At 52.7% G+C, this 16,960-nt stretch overlaps 5 protein-coding genes across 5 annotated transcripts; 3 read left to right on the top strand and 2 right to left on the bottom strand.

The window, feature by feature from the left end:
* Positions 1 to 196: 196 nt before the first annotated feature.
* MAA_07208 (mitochondrial integral membrane protein) lies at positions 197 to 1,881 on the top strand (the record flags this gene model as incomplete). The annotated part of the gene is made up of 2 exons (XM_007825206.1): positions 197 to 619; positions 712 to 1,881. 2 exons carry the CDS (start codon positions 197 to 199, stop codon positions 1,879 to 1,881), a joined length of 1,593 nt encoding a protein of 530 aa, XP_007823397.1.
* A 3,714-nt stretch (positions 1,882 to 5,595) lies between these two features.
* MAA_07207 (Rho GTPase-activating protein domain protein) lies at positions 5,596 to 9,360 on the top strand (the record flags this gene model as incomplete). The annotated part of the gene is made up of 4 exons (XM_007825205.2): positions 5,596 to 5,949; positions 6,081 to 6,780; positions 6,857 to 8,838; positions 8,923 to 9,360. 4 exons carry the CDS (start codon positions 5,596 to 5,598, stop codon positions 9,358 to 9,360), a joined length of 3,474 nt encoding a protein of 1,157 aa, XP_007823396.2.
* Positions 9,361 to 10,534: 1,174 nt separating this feature from the next.
* MAA_07206 (3-beta hydroxysteroid dehydrogenase/isomerase) lies at positions 10,535 to 11,699 on the bottom strand (the record flags this gene model as incomplete). Its single annotated transcript, XM_007825204.1, has 2 exons — positions 10,535 to 11,161; positions 11,229 to 11,699. The coding sequence occupies 2 exons, from the start codon at positions 11,697 to 11,699 to the stop codon at positions 10,535 to 10,537; spliced, it is 1,098 nt and encodes a 365-aa protein (XP_007823395.1).
* Positions 11,700 to 13,769: 2,070 nt separating this feature from the next.
* On the top strand, positions 13,770 to 15,104 carry MAA_07205 (uncharacterized protein; the record flags this gene model as incomplete). Its single annotated transcript, XM_007825203.2, has 1 exon — positions 13,770 to 15,104. One exon carries the CDS (start codon positions 13,770 to 13,772, stop codon positions 15,102 to 15,104), a length of 1,335 nt encoding a protein of 444 aa, XP_007823394.2.
* A 461-nt stretch (positions 15,105 to 15,565) lies between these two features.
* Positions 15,566 to 16,650, bottom strand: MAA_07204 (High mobility group, HMG1/HMG2; the record flags this gene model as incomplete). Its single annotated transcript, XM_007825202.1, has 2 exons — positions 15,566 to 16,009; positions 16,132 to 16,650. 2 exons carry the CDS (start codon positions 16,648 to 16,650, stop codon positions 15,566 to 15,568), a joined length of 963 nt encoding a protein of 320 aa, XP_007823393.1.
* Between the last annotated feature and the right edge of the window lie 310 nt (positions 16,651 to 16,960).

Here is a 16,960-nt window from a genome sequence, read left to right as displayed (position 1 = left end):
TCCATGCGCATACCTTTTTTATTTTTGACCCTCGAGAGCAAAGAGGCACAATTGTCCGCTTCAGGTAGACTCGCAGGTTGCCCGTTGTACTGTATACTCCTATAAAAGGCCATATCGGGCCAAATCTGGAATCTCTACCTCTTGAGAAAATTATTTTACCTCTCTTTTCCTAGCCTCCGAAGAGCCTTGAGACACCATGCCTCTCTTTAGTAAAACGAAAGACGGTGGCCAACAGGATCGAGAACCACGCGATGCTACCGACGAGTCGTCCGAAATCGCACCCCCCGATGAGCATACCCGTCTGCTCCCTAATCGTGTCGACACAAGCAGAGACTCGAACCGAAACTTGCTCACGCCAGACGACCCCGCGGTATCCCCGTATAATTTATGGAGTATCCGTGTCCTGCGCTACCTGACGCTGGTCTTCACGGCTATAACGTTCGTCTGGTGGGTTCTCCTGCTGGTCTCTGCCTTTGCGACACCACCGGGGTTGCACTCGCGAGGCAGCGGCTTCTTTGCCTTTGGATTTACGACCTTGACTATGGCAAACCTGGGCTTTGTCCTGATCTTCTTTGGCGTGCCGAGCAAATCCGTTCGGATCCTGGCCTTTGTCATGGCGGTAAGTAGTGCATTTTGGAAGACCGGCCATATGATATATACCTACATATATATGCCTATGTATTTATCCGCGCGGACTGACTAAGCTTACAGTTCCTGTTACTTCTCGACATGGTTCTCCTCCTTGCCGTGCAGCAGACGCGATACGAGGAAGGATGGGTAGGCATTGTGAGCGTCGTTTGGGCTTTGCTCATGAGTCTCTGGAACCTCCTCACAGACCGCATGGTCAAATGGGGCAAGAAGGAGGAGGAAGAGAGGCTGACGGGCCGCGCTGAGACGAGGCGCACCCTGACTGAATGGTCGGCGGTCATCGTGTCAACCATTGCGTTTGTCGTCATGGTTGTTGCCGTCGTCCTCATCACGCTCACGATTATTCTGCGCGCATTGGATGCTGGCTTTTCGGCTCCCGGGAAAATGTACAGTGTTGACGGGAACAAGTATCGCATTCACGTATTCTGCCACGGAAACAGGACCAAGTCACATGGTGAGGAAGTTCCTACTGTGCTCTTCGAGGGGGGAGAACGGCCCGTCGAACAAGGCCTATGGCCCCTTGCAGACAACGCCGTCAAGAATGGCTCCATCTCACGATACTGCTTCGTCGACCGCCCGGGAATAGCATGGTCAGACACCGCACCGTCCCCTCTATCAGCCGGCTTCGCAGTGGATGTTCTCAGCGAAGCTCTCGCCAAAGCCGGCGAGCAGGGGCCCTGGGTTCTTGCCAGTGCAGGCTCCGGCTCTCTCTACTCGCGCGTATTTTCCTCCCGCCATGGCCATGACGTGAAGGGTCTCTTGTTCATCGATCCTCTCCACGAGGACTTGCTTGGTCCATGGGCATCTCCGACCCGCGGATTCCTCCTCTGGCTCCGTGGCATCATCTCCCCCCTGGGACTAGACCGTCTTCCGGGCGCCATTTTCAAGGGCCGTACGTCCCAGGACCGTGTGTATGGAAGATCCGCCCAGCAAGGGAGTAAATTCATATTTGCCAAGCTCCAGGAAAGTCTGGTGCTGGATTCATTCACAAAGCGCGATGTCAGGAGCAGTCGCCAGATTCAAGAGAAGGAAACTCCCCTGGTAGTGATTAGCTCAGGGGTCGAAGTGAAGAGGAGTAAGAACTGGGAGGCGAAGCAGAGAGATTTGACGACGGTGACGGATAATTTGAAGGAGTGGGATATAGTCAACGGGGCCGGACACGAGGTTTGGGGCACGCTGGAAGGGAGGGAGGTGATTGAAAAGAGATTGAGGCAACTTGTGAGGGGGAAATGATTTTATCCATGGGCAGATTGCTATTTCTCTAAATTTTGGACGGGAAAGATGTTTGATTTGGTGCCATGGGAGCATGACTAGTGTTTTTGTTTGATGGGTAATATACAGGCTGACCCATCTCGTTCGTTGTAGTATTTAATTTACAACGACGGCGTAACCAAAACCATGAGGATAATGAATATATTTGCTGACAAGCCTGTCTCTTCCATCCCCCCCCCCCCCCCCCTCTCCCTCTTTTCCATCACCCTCTGCATTGCCATGTTGACCACGACATCAACATGGCCAAAGAACGAAGCAGTTCTTCCGTGGCAACGACAGGAAGCACCGCAATGGGATGAAACGGCCACCACTTCCACGTTGCGCCGCCCCGTCGTCCGATTCAACCCCGGCAGATGGTTACACAGCACGAAGAATTTTAATCATCTTTTAAGACATAGGACCAAAAAAACAAGGTGGTATTGCGGCAAGCCTGAGGCGGAAACAACACATCCAAATAAACTTTGGTTGTTCCCAGGCTTGGCATGCAACAGGCCTTCGCTTTTGTGTTGCTCCCCCTCATGCTCACGTCAAATTATGTGCTTGATTGCTGGCTTGCTGCTGCTTGGGGGCTTAAAGGGGGCGGCTTGCCTCCCTGGGAGCAGCCTGGACGAGCGACCCTTCCGTCCGTTTTGGTCCATTCGACGGTTCCAGTCTGCGGGCGACTTTGGAGGGCAGGCCATGGGACGATGAGGAATGAGGAATGCGGGCTGGCGTCCGGGCAGCACATGTGCGGTCTCAGAGCATGCGCATCCATGTTTGCACCTTGCGGCCCGGAATCTCGCCATCAACCAGACATGTTGCTTAATAGAAGTATTGCCGCCCTCGGCTTCTCCATCACAGATTCACAACTCTCCAGCCCACAACCAGGTGGCCCACAAAAGGTGTTTCGGAGAATTTAACCTTCAACTAATGAAGCGGCAGTGGCATCTACAATTAGCTGCGACAAAGAGCTATCATGCCCTTTGGTTTCGACGCCGTTTTCAGCCGTATAAGTCGGCTCCGAGACCTCGACGAAAGTGGGCGACGGGACCGTCCGTTTGACACCATCAACACGACGCCTACTTGAAATGCCCCACGAGAGTCAATCTCAGTCATCCATGGCCGACTTGGCGTCCTTATTTACCAAGCACCGTGACTGAAGAGCATCCAAGCATAGCTCTGGCCGACGGATAGAAAATACCTCGTGAGGAGGCAGGAGTGGCACGTTAACCCAATGAGGTAAACAATGTCCGTCTCGCGATGCGTCATCACGAAAATCCACTCCCTAGAAAACCAGCCCTGGCTGTGGCTCTTGTGGCTGAAATACCGCCACCAAAGGACTGCCCACGTCTCTTGCTCATTCTATTTTCTCGTATTCAACCCCATCACGGATATGCGTGTTAGATGTGCTGATTTGCGCGGTTCCTCGGTAGGATGCATGATAACTACTACCAAGGTAAGCAAGTGACCACACCGAGGTTGAGAGGACCTCGTACTGTGTAGCGAGAAATGCGCTCCCCAACCCAAGACCTGGCGGGCGCAACATGTCTGGTGGTACGGGGCGGGACGGGGACTGGGAATCAACCCTTTTCCTGCATGCCGTTGTACAGACATCACGAGGGATCTCGGGTACAACGCTGTGAAATCGGTTCAGTTGCCCAGTGGTTTTCCGGTTCAAGTGCCAGAGTCCGACTTGATACTACCCTCGACTCAATTTGGTAGGCTGGCTGCCTGGGAGATGAAGGGGTGTGCCAACCGAGCATGGAGTCTCATTCTTGGCCATCCTTCGCCGTGCTGGGGAAATTACGGTACGGGTCCGTCATGCTCACGTCCCAATGTCAAGTTCCATCGACGTTTCTTCCCTCTGGGTTAACGGGCCGCCTCCTACGTACTGTGGATCCGAGGGTCGTTTCTGACGGGACGTCGTCCTTTGTGCGCTTTGAGGACGTTCCTGGCATGTGTTGATCTTAGACCGGCTGCACCAATTTAGTCTCCGCCCTACTTTCAATGCCAACAAGGAGAAGGCCAATCCGATGTTAGACAAGACACTTACGGAGGGTCGTGGTAATATCATACATACAGTACGTAGTAGAGAAAAATCGGCCCCCTTTCTCCAGTCTGCTCAGACGGTGCAGCCCCCCTCGTGAGGTTGCCCCTGATGCACCTCTCCAATGAGTGGACAAGCAGGCATACAATAAATTATCTTCGAACCCAGACTTGGAGAATATGGAGGGCACATGCAGGTTTCGACCGTTGTTCGGTACATACGGACTCATGAATGAAGCACGGAGTTCGGGAGGAGTGGCTGCTCTGTGCAGTGTGCGGATGCACTTGCTTCCAATTAACACGGTTTAAAAGAAGTCTGGAAAGAACGGTCAATAGTCAGGACTTCCCTTTATTGGCGCAGTTGGTATGCAGTGTTGCAGCGCAGCATGGACTCTGGAGTAACTAGTATTGCATTTGCCAGGCTGCAATAATGGACCCGAAGTCCCACTGGCGGCGGTACTGCATGTGTACGGAGTATCAGTCGGCTCCAATAGCGCTGTAGTACTGCTCAACTTTCAATGTTGGAGGCTCAAAGGCTTTAGCATCAATAGTACGGTGGCCGTTTCCCTGGAACTGCAGGGCCTCGGGACATTGAAGGCTCCACAGTTGAGATGCCAGCGCCTGGCGGCCGCTGTCCTGTCCTGTCGCCTGCAGTTAGTAGCCGCCTGTTGCTGTCCAGTCTGCAGGTTTGCTGTCACGCACCAGACACCAGACTGCTGGCACGTCTGTCCGTTGGCGCCATTCAACCGCTGCCCACCACATCAGCCCCCAGCCGCCAACTTATCCAGTCCTCCAATCAGCAGAAGGCTGCCCCCCCAAAATAGTTCCGACTCCAATGTTGGCCCAGTGCTAGTACAGAGTACTTCACGACTATTACCACTGTACCGTCAATGCTTGCCACCGCTGCTATTGCCGCCTGGCGCGGCTCCTCAGTCCCCAACCACTCACTCACGGCTCTCAGCCCCATGTCTCGAGAGTGATTGATCCCTCCAGTCTAATTGAGCCCACTGGTCCCGCTAGTACCTCAGTCCCTCAGGTCCCTCTCCGTTCCTCAACTTCTGGCGGCCAAACACCAACGCCAGACCGACATCACTACCTACCCATCGTTTCTGCCGTCGTATCGTCCACGTCGCCGCCACGACTGAACCCCGCCTCCTGCATCTTTCACTGCTTCTACATGTTCAGCCTTACATGCTATTCACATCCGTTTGACTTGTGCCCTCCGAGTGTCATCACGCCGCTGCCGCTGCCGCTGCCCAGCTCGCCCCATTTTCCGAAGCTTAGCCCCGATCTCGAGACTCGAAGCCGTTGGGCAGTCACGCGAACAATCATACGCCCTCGACTCTTCGCCGCCAGTGTGCCTGTACGCCTTGCGCATCGTTGTCTCCTCCGCCCGACATCTCCAATTGGCACCAGTACTGCTCTTGGGGTCCAACATAGCTGATGCCGACCGAGAGACTCCTCCCTCGTCCTTTCTTGCTGTATACCTGGCGCTGAGACGAGACCACACTCGGACGCAACATCGCGTGTCTGTGTGGTTTCCAGCATAACATATACCGACGGCTCGACGACTAGGCAGCTGCCTTTTGCCCCGAGGAGAAGCAAGTGTCGTCTTTGCCCAGCTAGGCCGTCGCTGCATCATTGGCCACGATGGCGTCGGATCACGGCCGGCCTTCAACCGACCGCTCTCGTAGTGACTACCCAGGATCCGACTCGGGCTACGCAAACGATAGGAACTGGCAGAATGGGGGTTCAAGAACGCCAGATAGTACCTATCACCTCAAGCCCACCAATTCTGGCTCCAGCATGCCTGGAGCTTTCCCAGGAACCTGGACTGACGAACCTCAGCCCCGCAAGAGCGGGGAGAGGAATCGATCGCGACAAAGAAATGGGCGTACTGCCAGTGGCCAGTTGAGGATCTGCAAAAAGTGCGGAGAGCCATTGACTGGCCAATTTGTTCGAGCCCTGGATGGTACCTTTCATTTGGATTGCTTCAAGTGCCGCGTAAGTAGGCTGGATAAGGCATTAAGCCTTGGTCACCCACCACCTTCTCCTCTCTATCCTGTCTCCGCCCTAGTCCTCACACGAACGTGCACAATACCCCTTGGGTCATTTTACTAATCGACCAAACACAGGATTGTGGTGAGATTGTGGCATCAAAGTTCTTTCCCGCGGATGACGAGAATGGCGACGGGCCATACCCCCTTTGTGAAACGGACTATTTTCGAAGACTAGGCTTACTCTGCTATCAGTGTGGAGGAGCCCTGCGAGGGTCCTACATCACTGCCCTGGATAGAAAGTACCACGTCGATCATTTCACTTGCTCGCTTTGCTCGACAGTTTTCGGAGCCCAAGACAGCTACTATGAACATGATGGCCACGTGTACTGCCATTACCATTACTCAACTCAGTTTGCCCAACGGTGCAATGGTTGTCAAACAGCCATCCTAAAGCAATTTGTGGAAATATTCCGCAATGGCCAAAATCAGCACTGGCATCCGGAATGTTACATGATTCATAAATTCTGGAATGTCCGCCTGGGCCAACCGAGTGATACGCCAGAAGAACCCCCGCCAGAACCAAAGGACGATGCCGCCAGGGAACGAATCCGGACTGAAGAAGAGCGAATGGAAGAAAAGGTTTACCGCATTTGGAGCGTTCTTTCAACGTTTGAAGAGTCCTCTGCAGCGTGCATTTCGGATATGCTCCTCCACGTCAGCAACGGAGCTTATGTTGACGGCGTCCTTGTAGCGAAGCGTTTCATATGGCATGTCGAAGTCCTCTTCCAGTCAGCAGATAGACTTGACCGAATGGTACTATCACACAGCAAAAAGGGTAAGCTCCAACGCAATGAAAATGGAGTTCTAGTGGGCGTATCAGAGATGTTTTAGGCTGACACTACCCCATACAGGCCTATCATATGGACGCGAAGCCAAACTACTCTGCAAAAAGATTGTCTCATTCTTTTCATTGCTATCAAAAGCCCAAGACACAAGCGTCCGAAAACTTGGTGTTACGCAGGAACTTCTGTCTCTTGTTACCGGCTTAGCTCATTACCTCAAACTTTTGATCAGAATCTGTCTCCAGGGAGCGTTGCGCCTGGAACGAGATAACGGGGTGCATGGCGGGCTTGAACAGCTTCTCAATGACCTCAACGACTTCGAGACGTACAAGACCGATGAAAGTCTAATGCAACTAACAATGGGAGGTGCAAACCTCTCCGCCAAAGACTCTGATCATTGTGCCTTTTGTAAGCGTTCGATCGAGGATGAATGCGCCAAGAATGGTGAATTACGATGGCATCTTCCGTGCGTCAAGTGCGGTCGATGTGGAAAAGAACTAGGGAGGTCTCTTGGAGAAGCACGACATAATGCATTTGACGGGAAGGTATACTGCAATAATTGCGTCGCGGTCAATACGGATGGTGAAGTACCATTCGAGCACGTTACAAAACTCGGACAATACATTTTTCTGTTAAAGGTGGCCCTGGCTCGACTATTAGACATTCTTCGCAGCAATGGCACACTACCGTATATGGCAGGAGATATCCAAGCCGCCGCCGCAAACAACAAACCAGGCGCGCCGCCGTTCCTTGCGTCGGATGCCAGATCGAAGTCATATGCAGGGACGGGAGAGAAAGAAAATAATCACCGCGAATCGACATACGAAAATACACTCAATGAGGTGCGACGCTTGCGAAGTACCCGCCTTGATCGCCATTTATCCACGAGTGTTCGCCAGGCACGATCCTCTCGCGTTATGGATGCCGATGGGAAAGGTCCTCGACCAAGTTCGGCTGGAGCCGATGAACTGAGGAACGACTTGCAAGGCTCGACAGACTTGATGTTTGGGCAGAATGATGCCATCACACTGGACGATATTCCCCGTATCGTTGCTGTGGAGCAATCTCGGGAGCAACAACAGCGTGACCGAGACGCTCGCCAAGATCTATTCCGTGGTCCCGGAGTCGACGGTATTCGACCTCCTGGCCATCAAAGAACTCAATCTGCTGGGAGAGACCCTGATATTCGTGCTGCCGAGGCCATCCCCACACGTATGGTTCGCAAGTTCTTCCCTGAGCTATCCGGCCTGGAGTACTTTAACGTCCGGCACTTGGCCGTGTTAACAATGCACCCCTTGGTTGAGCAAGAGTTTACGCTCGACGAGTTACTAAATTTTATTGAATCACGTAAACAACCAACATTCTGGAAGAACCTTGGTAAGGCATTTAAGAACGACAAAAACAAGAATATAAAAAAGAAGGGCGTTTTTGGAGTCCCCTTGGAAATCATTATCGAACGAGACGGCGCCGACTCGACTGATGGCGTTGGTCCCGGGACCCTTCGGATTCCTGCAATTGTGGATGACATTATTGCTTCAATGCGCAAGATGGACCTGTCGGTTGAAGGTGTGTTCCGAAAGAACGGCAATATCAAGAAGCAGCAGGCATTGGTCGAAAAGATCAACCAGGAGGGCTGTGACGTTGTTAATTTCATGGAGCAGCCTGTTGTTCAACTGGCAGCGCTGCTCAAGCGGTACCTTCGAGATCTCCCCGACCCTCTCATGACGCACAAGTTGTACAGCCTCTGGATCGCTGTGGCAAAGCTCCCAGATTTAGAGAGGAGAAAGCAGTGTCTTCACCTGACTTGCTGCCTCTTGCCAAAGAGTCATCGTGATAGTCTTGAGATTTTATTTTCCTTTTTGAAGTGGGCTGGATCTTTTCACCAACTTGACGATGATGTCGGATCCAAGATGGACATCAGAAATCTTGCCACGGTCATCGCACCGAATATCTTGACAAACCCAAACAAAGCCCCCGCTTTGGATGGTGAGGCTATATATGTCATAGACGCTGTGGAAATGCTTATCAACAATATCGAGGAGATGTGTCAGGTAAGTTGCTACCCCATGGAATACACCCAGGCCACAGCAGCACAACGACATGAACCACGTCTCTGACAATGTGACAATGTCTAGGTCCCTGACGATTTATTAACATTACTCAACGACCCTTACATCTTCAGCAACAGCGGGGAGATCACGACAAAGGAGATCCTCAAACGATTCCAAGATCGCAGGGACCAACTGCCAGCTGTTGACATCAGTGAAGTTTACAATAGACAGGATGTGTCAACCCGATCTCCTCCTAAGCGGGTGGAAACCGACCCGTCCATTTGGCAAGGTGAAAGAACAGTACGCCGAGTCCAAGATCCTTCGGCGCTACCAGTTAACCCAGGCCAGGCGACACCACCCCAAAGATGGCCGGGCCCAGGGGACCATGCTCGAGGACCGTACAATCCTAGGCTGAACCACTCTGACAGCCATCTGGATGATACGGACGTCCAGCGCGGTGATTGGCGCAATTCCGCCTGGGGCCGTCGGGGCGGTGGCCTCGGTGTTGGTGGGAATATATGATGAGCGTTAACGCTTTCGGGGTTTCTATATACTCGCGCTCAAGGCGTGCAGCTGAATTTAGCCATGGCGCTTTTGCTCATACAAAAAGGTATGGTTTTGGGTGTAGCCATATGCATTATTAACGGCGTTACATTCTCACTTTGGTCATTCGATAAACCACAAAAGGTCCCCCATCCCATATCTCTTTCTTTTCTTTCATTTCGCCAGGTTTTGTTCCCGAACCCTCTCTGGCCTTCTTAGCCATCATCGTACCATCCATCATTGATAATGCGGACATGACTATCTTGGTGGTTGTTTGCACATTCTTTCATTAGCCGACTATGCTCTTGTCTGTCGGTATTTTTTGAGGGAGCTTGTGACGACAGAGTTGCCATTTTTCTCCTGGTTTTTTTTCTTGAGCCTTATTGTCGGGCTTGCCTTCATATCAAATGAGGCAGATATCTCCCATGGAGCTGGCGACGTTTTTTAAAATTCTTTATTAGTCTTCGGAAGGCGTTCTCAGTCAATGCATACTCGAGCGTGCCAAGGAGGCCTTTTGTCCCTTTTCTTGTTCTGGCGAACTGTTGTTCTTTCTTTGGGTGAAACCGTTGCCTGTAGTCGGCGATTATGGCAGTTACACCTTTATTTCAGTTCAGCATGGCGTGTTGTGGACCTTTTTTTTTTTCATTTCTTGATGAGAGGAGAAGAGGAGACGAGAAAAAAAAGAGGGGGCTGATACACCACAGCTGTGCCTCGACTCTTTGTCTTTTTTAAGAATTTTATCCTCTTTTTTTTTTTTTTTACCAAAAACCATTCTTCAATGTTTATCCTTTTGTATAAAGGATGGGCGTTTGAGTCACTTAGTGGCGAGAGGACTGTGGAGTGAACGCCTGGGATGTGAGAACTTTCATAGCGAGACATTGGTGATAGGTAGTTTTAGGTGGCCTGTTGGCAGCAAGCAATAGAGGAGATGAATGGGCTCCGCGACATGTGCATCATGGTGACCTGTGAAATGTGCCGTGTTGGTGAACATGTGTGTACTTGGCATGGGTGAAGCTATTAAGCGCCGTAGGGCATTATATCTTGTTTAAAAACGTACATGCAGTAATCCTCCCCTTTTACACCCTCTTCACCACTGACTAGCGCCTCCGTCTACCGTCAATATATGCTCGTTCACTTTCACCGCTTCGTCCAACTAGGCCTTGTTCTCGCCCTGCTTCATAAACCAAGCCACGCCCTTCGCCACACCCTCCTGCAGCGTCCACAACGGCTCATACCCCAACACACTCTTCGCCTTTGTAATATTGTAGTATCGTGTCATGGTCGCCATGTTAGCCCGCGTCCTTGTAAACGTGGCTGGTTTCCCAATGATGCTGAAAAAGATCTCGCTCAGCAGGCCTAGCGTCAGGCTGGTGCCTCTGCCGAACGTCCACACGCCGCTGGTGCCGGTTTCGTTGCCACAGGCCCGCCACACGGCGCGCGCAAAGTCCCAGAAGTAGCAGGGCGAGTCATTGGTGATCAAGAAGACCTCGCCGTCAACCTTTTCGTGGTCCAGGGGCTGGGTGGCTGATGAGGCGGTGACGAGGAGCGCGTGCGCGGCGAGGAGGTGTGCGTGCGCGACGTTGCCGACGTAGGTGAAGTCGAAGATGTTGGAGTTGTCGCCGAGCTGGATGTGCGACTTGTTGGTCTGGTAGGCTTTTACGAAGCCGTGCAGGGCCTGGACGTCGCCCTCGCCGAATATGCCCGCTGGGCGGAGGGATGTGGTGAGGAGCTTCGACGGCGGGGAGCGGTTGGCCGCGAGGACAAGTTGTTCGGCCGCCGCCTGGTTGTTGTGTTGGTATTAGCTTTCTGTTTTGTGCTAGGAGTTGGATGGGGAAGTTTCGTGATACCTTGGTCTCGGCGTAGTACTCAGTCTGCTGGTCGCCGCGGATCACGGGCCACCGCTCGTCAGCGTTTCTGAGGTCGGTTTGGGCATCGCTAATGACGCTTGCGGAACAAGTGTAAACTAGGGCCTTGACGCCGGCCTTTTGGCAGGCCTCGACGACAGATTGCGTCCCGTCGACGTTGACCTTTTTGAAGAGCTCTTTGACAACTTTAGTCTCGCTGCTAAGGGTTGGGCTGGCGGTGTGGATAACCACATCGGGCTTGAGGTCCTTGAGGAGGGAGAGTAGGCGCTCGCTGTTGGTAATGTCGCATTCGTAGTAGGAGGCGGAGGAGTTACGGTTGTGCTGGCACCTGAGGTCGATGGACGAGACAGATTGGTTTGTCCATTGGGAGAGGGCGAGGTTGACGATGTGGTGGCCAAGGAAGCCGTTGCCGCCGATGACGACGACGCGGCCGAGATCGCCACGCTTCGACATGTCAGTTGTTGGTTTGTGTTGGGTGGTACCTAGGTGGTTATAAAGGGGGGTTCGGAGAAGGATTGGATGGTGTTGTCGAAGGCGCCAATTGAGGTTGGAGATTTAAGTGGGCGGGTCGCACGGCTTGGCTCATTGGTGCGTTTATGCATGCATCTCGGCCGAAAAGTGCATACCACCCGACTGACCGGACTATTGCTCTTGCCGAGTTACAAGTCGATGTCATCTTATGTCTAACCCTAACCCTAACTGTTGCTCTAGATATGTATAGAGCAATGGTCAGGTCAAGTCAGGCCAGGTAGGCGAGCAATGGCCGGGTCACCTACACTCTCACCTGGGCCTAACTACTAGGTAGTCGCTGGGTGTTTTTCTTTTCTTCTTTGCAATTGTTTCGACATGTTACAGCCAACGAACATCAGTCGCGTTGGGTGCAATAAATGAACGTGTCCAATGGCCACGCTCCAGACGGTAGCCCGTCCATGCATCACCTGGTCCCATTCCGGGCCGCCCTTTGCACTCTCCGTATACACTTTTAGAGCTTCAGGCATCAAATCATGCCTCTTCATGTCTAGAAGTCACGCAAAAAAGCCATAACGTGGGCGTCTAGCTAAAGGGCCATGGACTAGGCTCGGCAGGTGATGCAAAATGGACAAACACAAACGTAAACGTACAATTCCCTTTTGAACCCCAGGGCCTGTCTGTACGCGGGGCTCGTGTCCGTGGCAAGAAGCTCCTCAGACGCCTCACATGGAATCTTATTCCCAATGTCTTCTGATGGTACGGAAAGAGGCAGTGGGTAAATCTTGTGTAGTTGCATCATGATGCTTCTGATGACCGACTCGTGAGCAGGGGGGAGCCGGTGCGGGTAGTATTTGCAGATGTGGTATGAGATGTACAGACTATCTGTTATCGGCGAGGGGAGTTTGTCGCCTGTTAGAGCAGGAAACTTGCATGTGATGTGACCTGTTAGTATTTTAGCTGTAATTTTGAGTGTCGGTTGTGGTGGTGTATGTGTATGTATACTTGGGCCTTGGGGATGATCTTGATGTATTCCTCTGAAAAGTTTCCGTAGTATTGGAGGTTGACGAGCTTGAGGTGGAGGCGAGATTGATAGACTGATGGACATCCGTGGGCAGGTGTGATTTGCCAAGTACCTAGGTATGTATGTGAAGCGTCACATGATGGAATATAGACTGAAAGGGAACATGTGAAGGGCGTAATGGCCGACGGGGAATGGCTCGTAGGTTGGAGAGGCGGATGTTGGTGACAGTTCGAGAGCCGTTTCAACGACAAATCGTGCGCAATATAGATGCTGCTCGGTTGTTTGGTGGTTGAGGTTCGAGTTGGCTTTGGCTTCGATGTTGAGGATCTGCACGATGTAAGCAGAGGTGGGGAATCCGTGCCTAGATTAGCGAGCAGTTGAGCACTTGCATGTTGGGCAGGTCGCACAAGCTTGGATGTATTGACGCCTTGTTCTAAATTGGGCACGAAGGTGTTTAAGCTGGCTGGGCTGCCGTGCACAGCTTGTGGATTTTTTGCTCAAGTTGTCACCATACGGAGTGTAATGGCATAGTTTTGGAACACTGAGCAAGTACAAGGACAAGTTGGAGTACATGCTCGAGAACATGCTCAAGTATAGGTACCCAAGTACTCGGTACACGTTCGCACCTTCTCCACCACATCCAGCGTCCAGGTCTCAGATCCGGCGCGACTCACGACGTCAAATCACTCAATCCGTACAGCTGCCCATAAACTGGCATCTACGCGTTAATTCGACAACGCCCTCCAACATGGGAGCAATAACCTGCTTCGGCAAGACTTCAAATCCTGAGAAACAGGTCCACTTGTCTTCATCACCGCCTCTAGGCAGCCCTCGGCTTCCCCTCGAGCCACAAACCTCCACCGCCCCGCGCTCTTTTGTTCTACCAGCTCGTGAATATCTGTAGTTACACATGTATACTACATTCACCTTAGCTCCAACCTCGCTTTCAACACCAGCGCATATACTACGTAGTTGCCCATCTTCGCCATGACCACCGTTTCAACACAATCCGCAACCTTGACCGCCACACCATGGAACCTCACGACGTCGAGATCCTCGTGCACGTAACCTCGCCGAGCAAAGTCTCCGATGACGACACGTACAGACACCTCGCGCGGGCATATCTCGCTTTCCAGCCCGGAAGCAGAGTCGATATTATCGCGCCCGCAACACTTCTGCCTTGCCCAGCAAGCACACCGCAAACACCTTCACTCAACCAGCGCCATCGTGATTTACACCCGTTGCCAGGACCGCCCCCGGAGTCCAGTCAGGACTACGTGACGCCGACTGTGGAAGAAGCCTTCTGTCCAGAATCCCAAGACCTCAGCTTCCAGAGCGCAATAGATAATCGGGCTTCGCCGCCACTACGCGCAAATACACGCTCCTCCTTACAAAGAAGGCCCCAAATCGCGACTCCTTCGCCGTCGTCGTGGAATCCGCCGCCCAGCCAAATAAGCGACTCATATCCGCTTCCCGACGCCGGCATCATCAACGTCACGCCAACTCGAGTCCTGCAGCGCTATCTCCAAAAGACGCCCTCATCAAGCCCTCCCTCGCCCAAGGATCACGCCAGAGCCGCTTCACCAAGAAGCAGCCTTGACCTCATCAACATCCCCTCGTCGATACCTATCCCCTCCGACAACGAGGCCCCAACCTATCCCAAACCCGATATTATTCCCGTCACACCCCATCTCCCAGCCGGTCTTCACAAACGTCCCCTCCAAGAAGACGACGCTCTCGACATCACCCACATTTCCAACAGCTTCGTGTCCTCTCCCCGTGCCGAATCCGCACCACCCCCAACCAAAAGCACCAAGGCTATCGTCACCGCTACCACCGCGCCCCAAACAGACGTACCCCTCGCTCGCAGTACATCGGACACCGGCCCAATCCGCTCCTCAGACCTCTCCGCTATAGAGCTCATCTCCCACACACTAGACATCAGGCCCCCTTCTCCAGAAACGTCAATAGTCAATCTGGACCCCACCTCGCTCGTGTCGCCTAAACTCGACAAACTCTCCCGCGACCTTTCCACTCGCTATAAGCCGATATCAGCCCGCCAAGTTGACCCCTTTGAGAGGGGCTACTGGCTGGTAGACTGCACGTCGTGGTCCGACCAGACTCGACTTGATACGTGGGTGTTTCTAACGAATTACTTGAGGAGCGGACTCGCTGGGTGGGGGGTATGGTGTAAACGGGACAAAATGCATGATTGGATGCGTTTTTATTGTTGGGGACATGTGGCGAAACATATTTATCTGCTCATGTATCTTGCTAGTGGGAGGGAGATCAAGACCACGGGGGCGCGGTGGTTTGATTCCGAAGGAGAAGTTGTTTTGGAAGTAGAAGGGGTTGCTAAAAAGTAATTGCTTTTTTTGTGGAGCCTTGTTACTGGATGCATAGCGTGGTGTTGGTTGGACAGGTCTGCCTTGGGTTACCGCCTAGCATTGGAGGAGCATTCAATAGCGTTGATTTATGTATATAAATACATGGGAGTTTAGCAATGTAAGAAACGACGAGTGAATTGGACGGGTTGAAACGAGCCTCCGGACCAGATGATTTGCGCTTGCAGTTTAGTAAACATGGCATTTATCCTTGCTAATGTACAGTAAACAGACAATAACTCATGAAACCCAACGTGACAAAAGAAAATCGGCAACGGCGCCACGAGGCTAGACACAACCTCGTCTTGGCCGGAAGCTAAACCAAGCATCTACTATATATTCTTCTGCTTCTATTCTCCATTAGACTGCCAACAGATATCGCACATGGTCTGATTGGACAGCAGCATTGAAGCATGGCCAACTTGTTCCATTGCTTCAGCATCTCATCCTCTCACAGAAGGCACGTGCCTAGCAACACCTCCCTGGGCTTTCAAATACACCCTAGCCTTCTCCTTCAACTCCTTGAAGAGCGCCGCTGACTTCTCCGCCTCCGAGGCCGCCGCCTCCTCGAACGGCTGCTTCTCCGACTCCGACATGGACCGCCACTCCTCACTCATAGCACGGAACGTATCCTGTGCCGTGCTACTGCCAGATTGGCTGTTGACCTGGGAGTAGCGGGACTTGATGAACAGCGCATAGGCACTGCGAGCACGCTTGGGCAGGCGCTCATCATGAATTAGGTAGAGGCGCGACTTGTTGGTCTTGCGGGCGATGCGGCGTCTAGCAATGTTGGCTATGTAGATAGCCTCCACGGGGTGTGACTCGACCCACTGCTGGCGGGTGTTTTTGTTGGCATCGTGGTTGGATTGAGCGGTAGATTTAAGGCCCTGCGCCTGTTAGCACCTCTAATGAATGTCTATGTCTTGCCTCCCACAAGGTGCCGCGACTGATTTCCCGCAGACGGGTTCAACCAATTGTAGAAGCACCAATGAACAAGAGCGCAACATACCTCCTTCTCCGACTCCGACAGCCCAGCAAATCTACTAGAAACCTCCTTGATCCTCTCTGTCACTTTGCCCTCCCCAGCACCAATATTGTTCGTCACATAGACGGCCCACGCCGACTCGGGTAATTGGGTCGGTCTCTTCAACAACGCCATCTTCTTCAGCTCCCTCAGATCCGCCTTCTCCTTCTCCTCAGGAGTCAGCACCTTTTTGGTCTTTCTTTTTGGTGCAGCGGCCTTCTTAGTCTTTTTCTTGGCTGCAGAGGCCTTCTTAGTCGTCGTCTTCTTTGTCTTCTTCTCCTTCGTAGCTGTGCTGGTTCTCTTCGTCTTGCTGCCAGAGGTCTTGGCCGGCGAGCGCATCCACGCCGACACCGTCATGGGCCGGGCGGCGACAAGTAGAGTCAAGGCATTGGGGAGGCGGTAAGCCACGGATCCATGGGGTAGTTGTGTCGCATGTTTTGATGCGGCTGTTCTGCTGGGGAGCAGGACTCTGCGGGCGGCAGCCCTCCCGATTGCTGTCAGCATTGTTGTTTATTTGATTTGGTTGAGATGGCGTATAAGTCGGTAGCTTGTGCACGTTGTGAATTGACGAGCTCGCGATGAATTACAGATTGCTGTCAATTCGGAGATGGGGCAACTCGCGGCGTGTGCGTTTGGGCACGAGACAGACAGAGAGCAGAGGAGCGTTGGACGATGGGCGTTTGGATGAAATAGACGAGGGCTGGGATTGCATGCGGCAGTCGCATGTCCCCCTCCGCTCTGGCTATCCACTTACCCTTGTTCCAGTTGTTCCAGGAACGAGGAGCTCCTGAAGCTCAGCCATGCCGATGCAGGC

Source organism: Metarhizium robertsii (assembly GCF_000187425.2).
Source record: "Metarhizium robertsii ARSEF 23 chromosome Unknown MAA_Scf_5, whole genome shotgun sequence".
NCBI lineage: Eukaryota > Fungi > Ascomycota > Sordariomycetes > Hypocreales > Clavicipitaceae > Metarhizium > Metarhizium robertsii.
The sequence above is the reverse complement of the archived record's forward strand: the minus strand, read 5'-3'. Positions and strand labels throughout refer to the sequence as shown.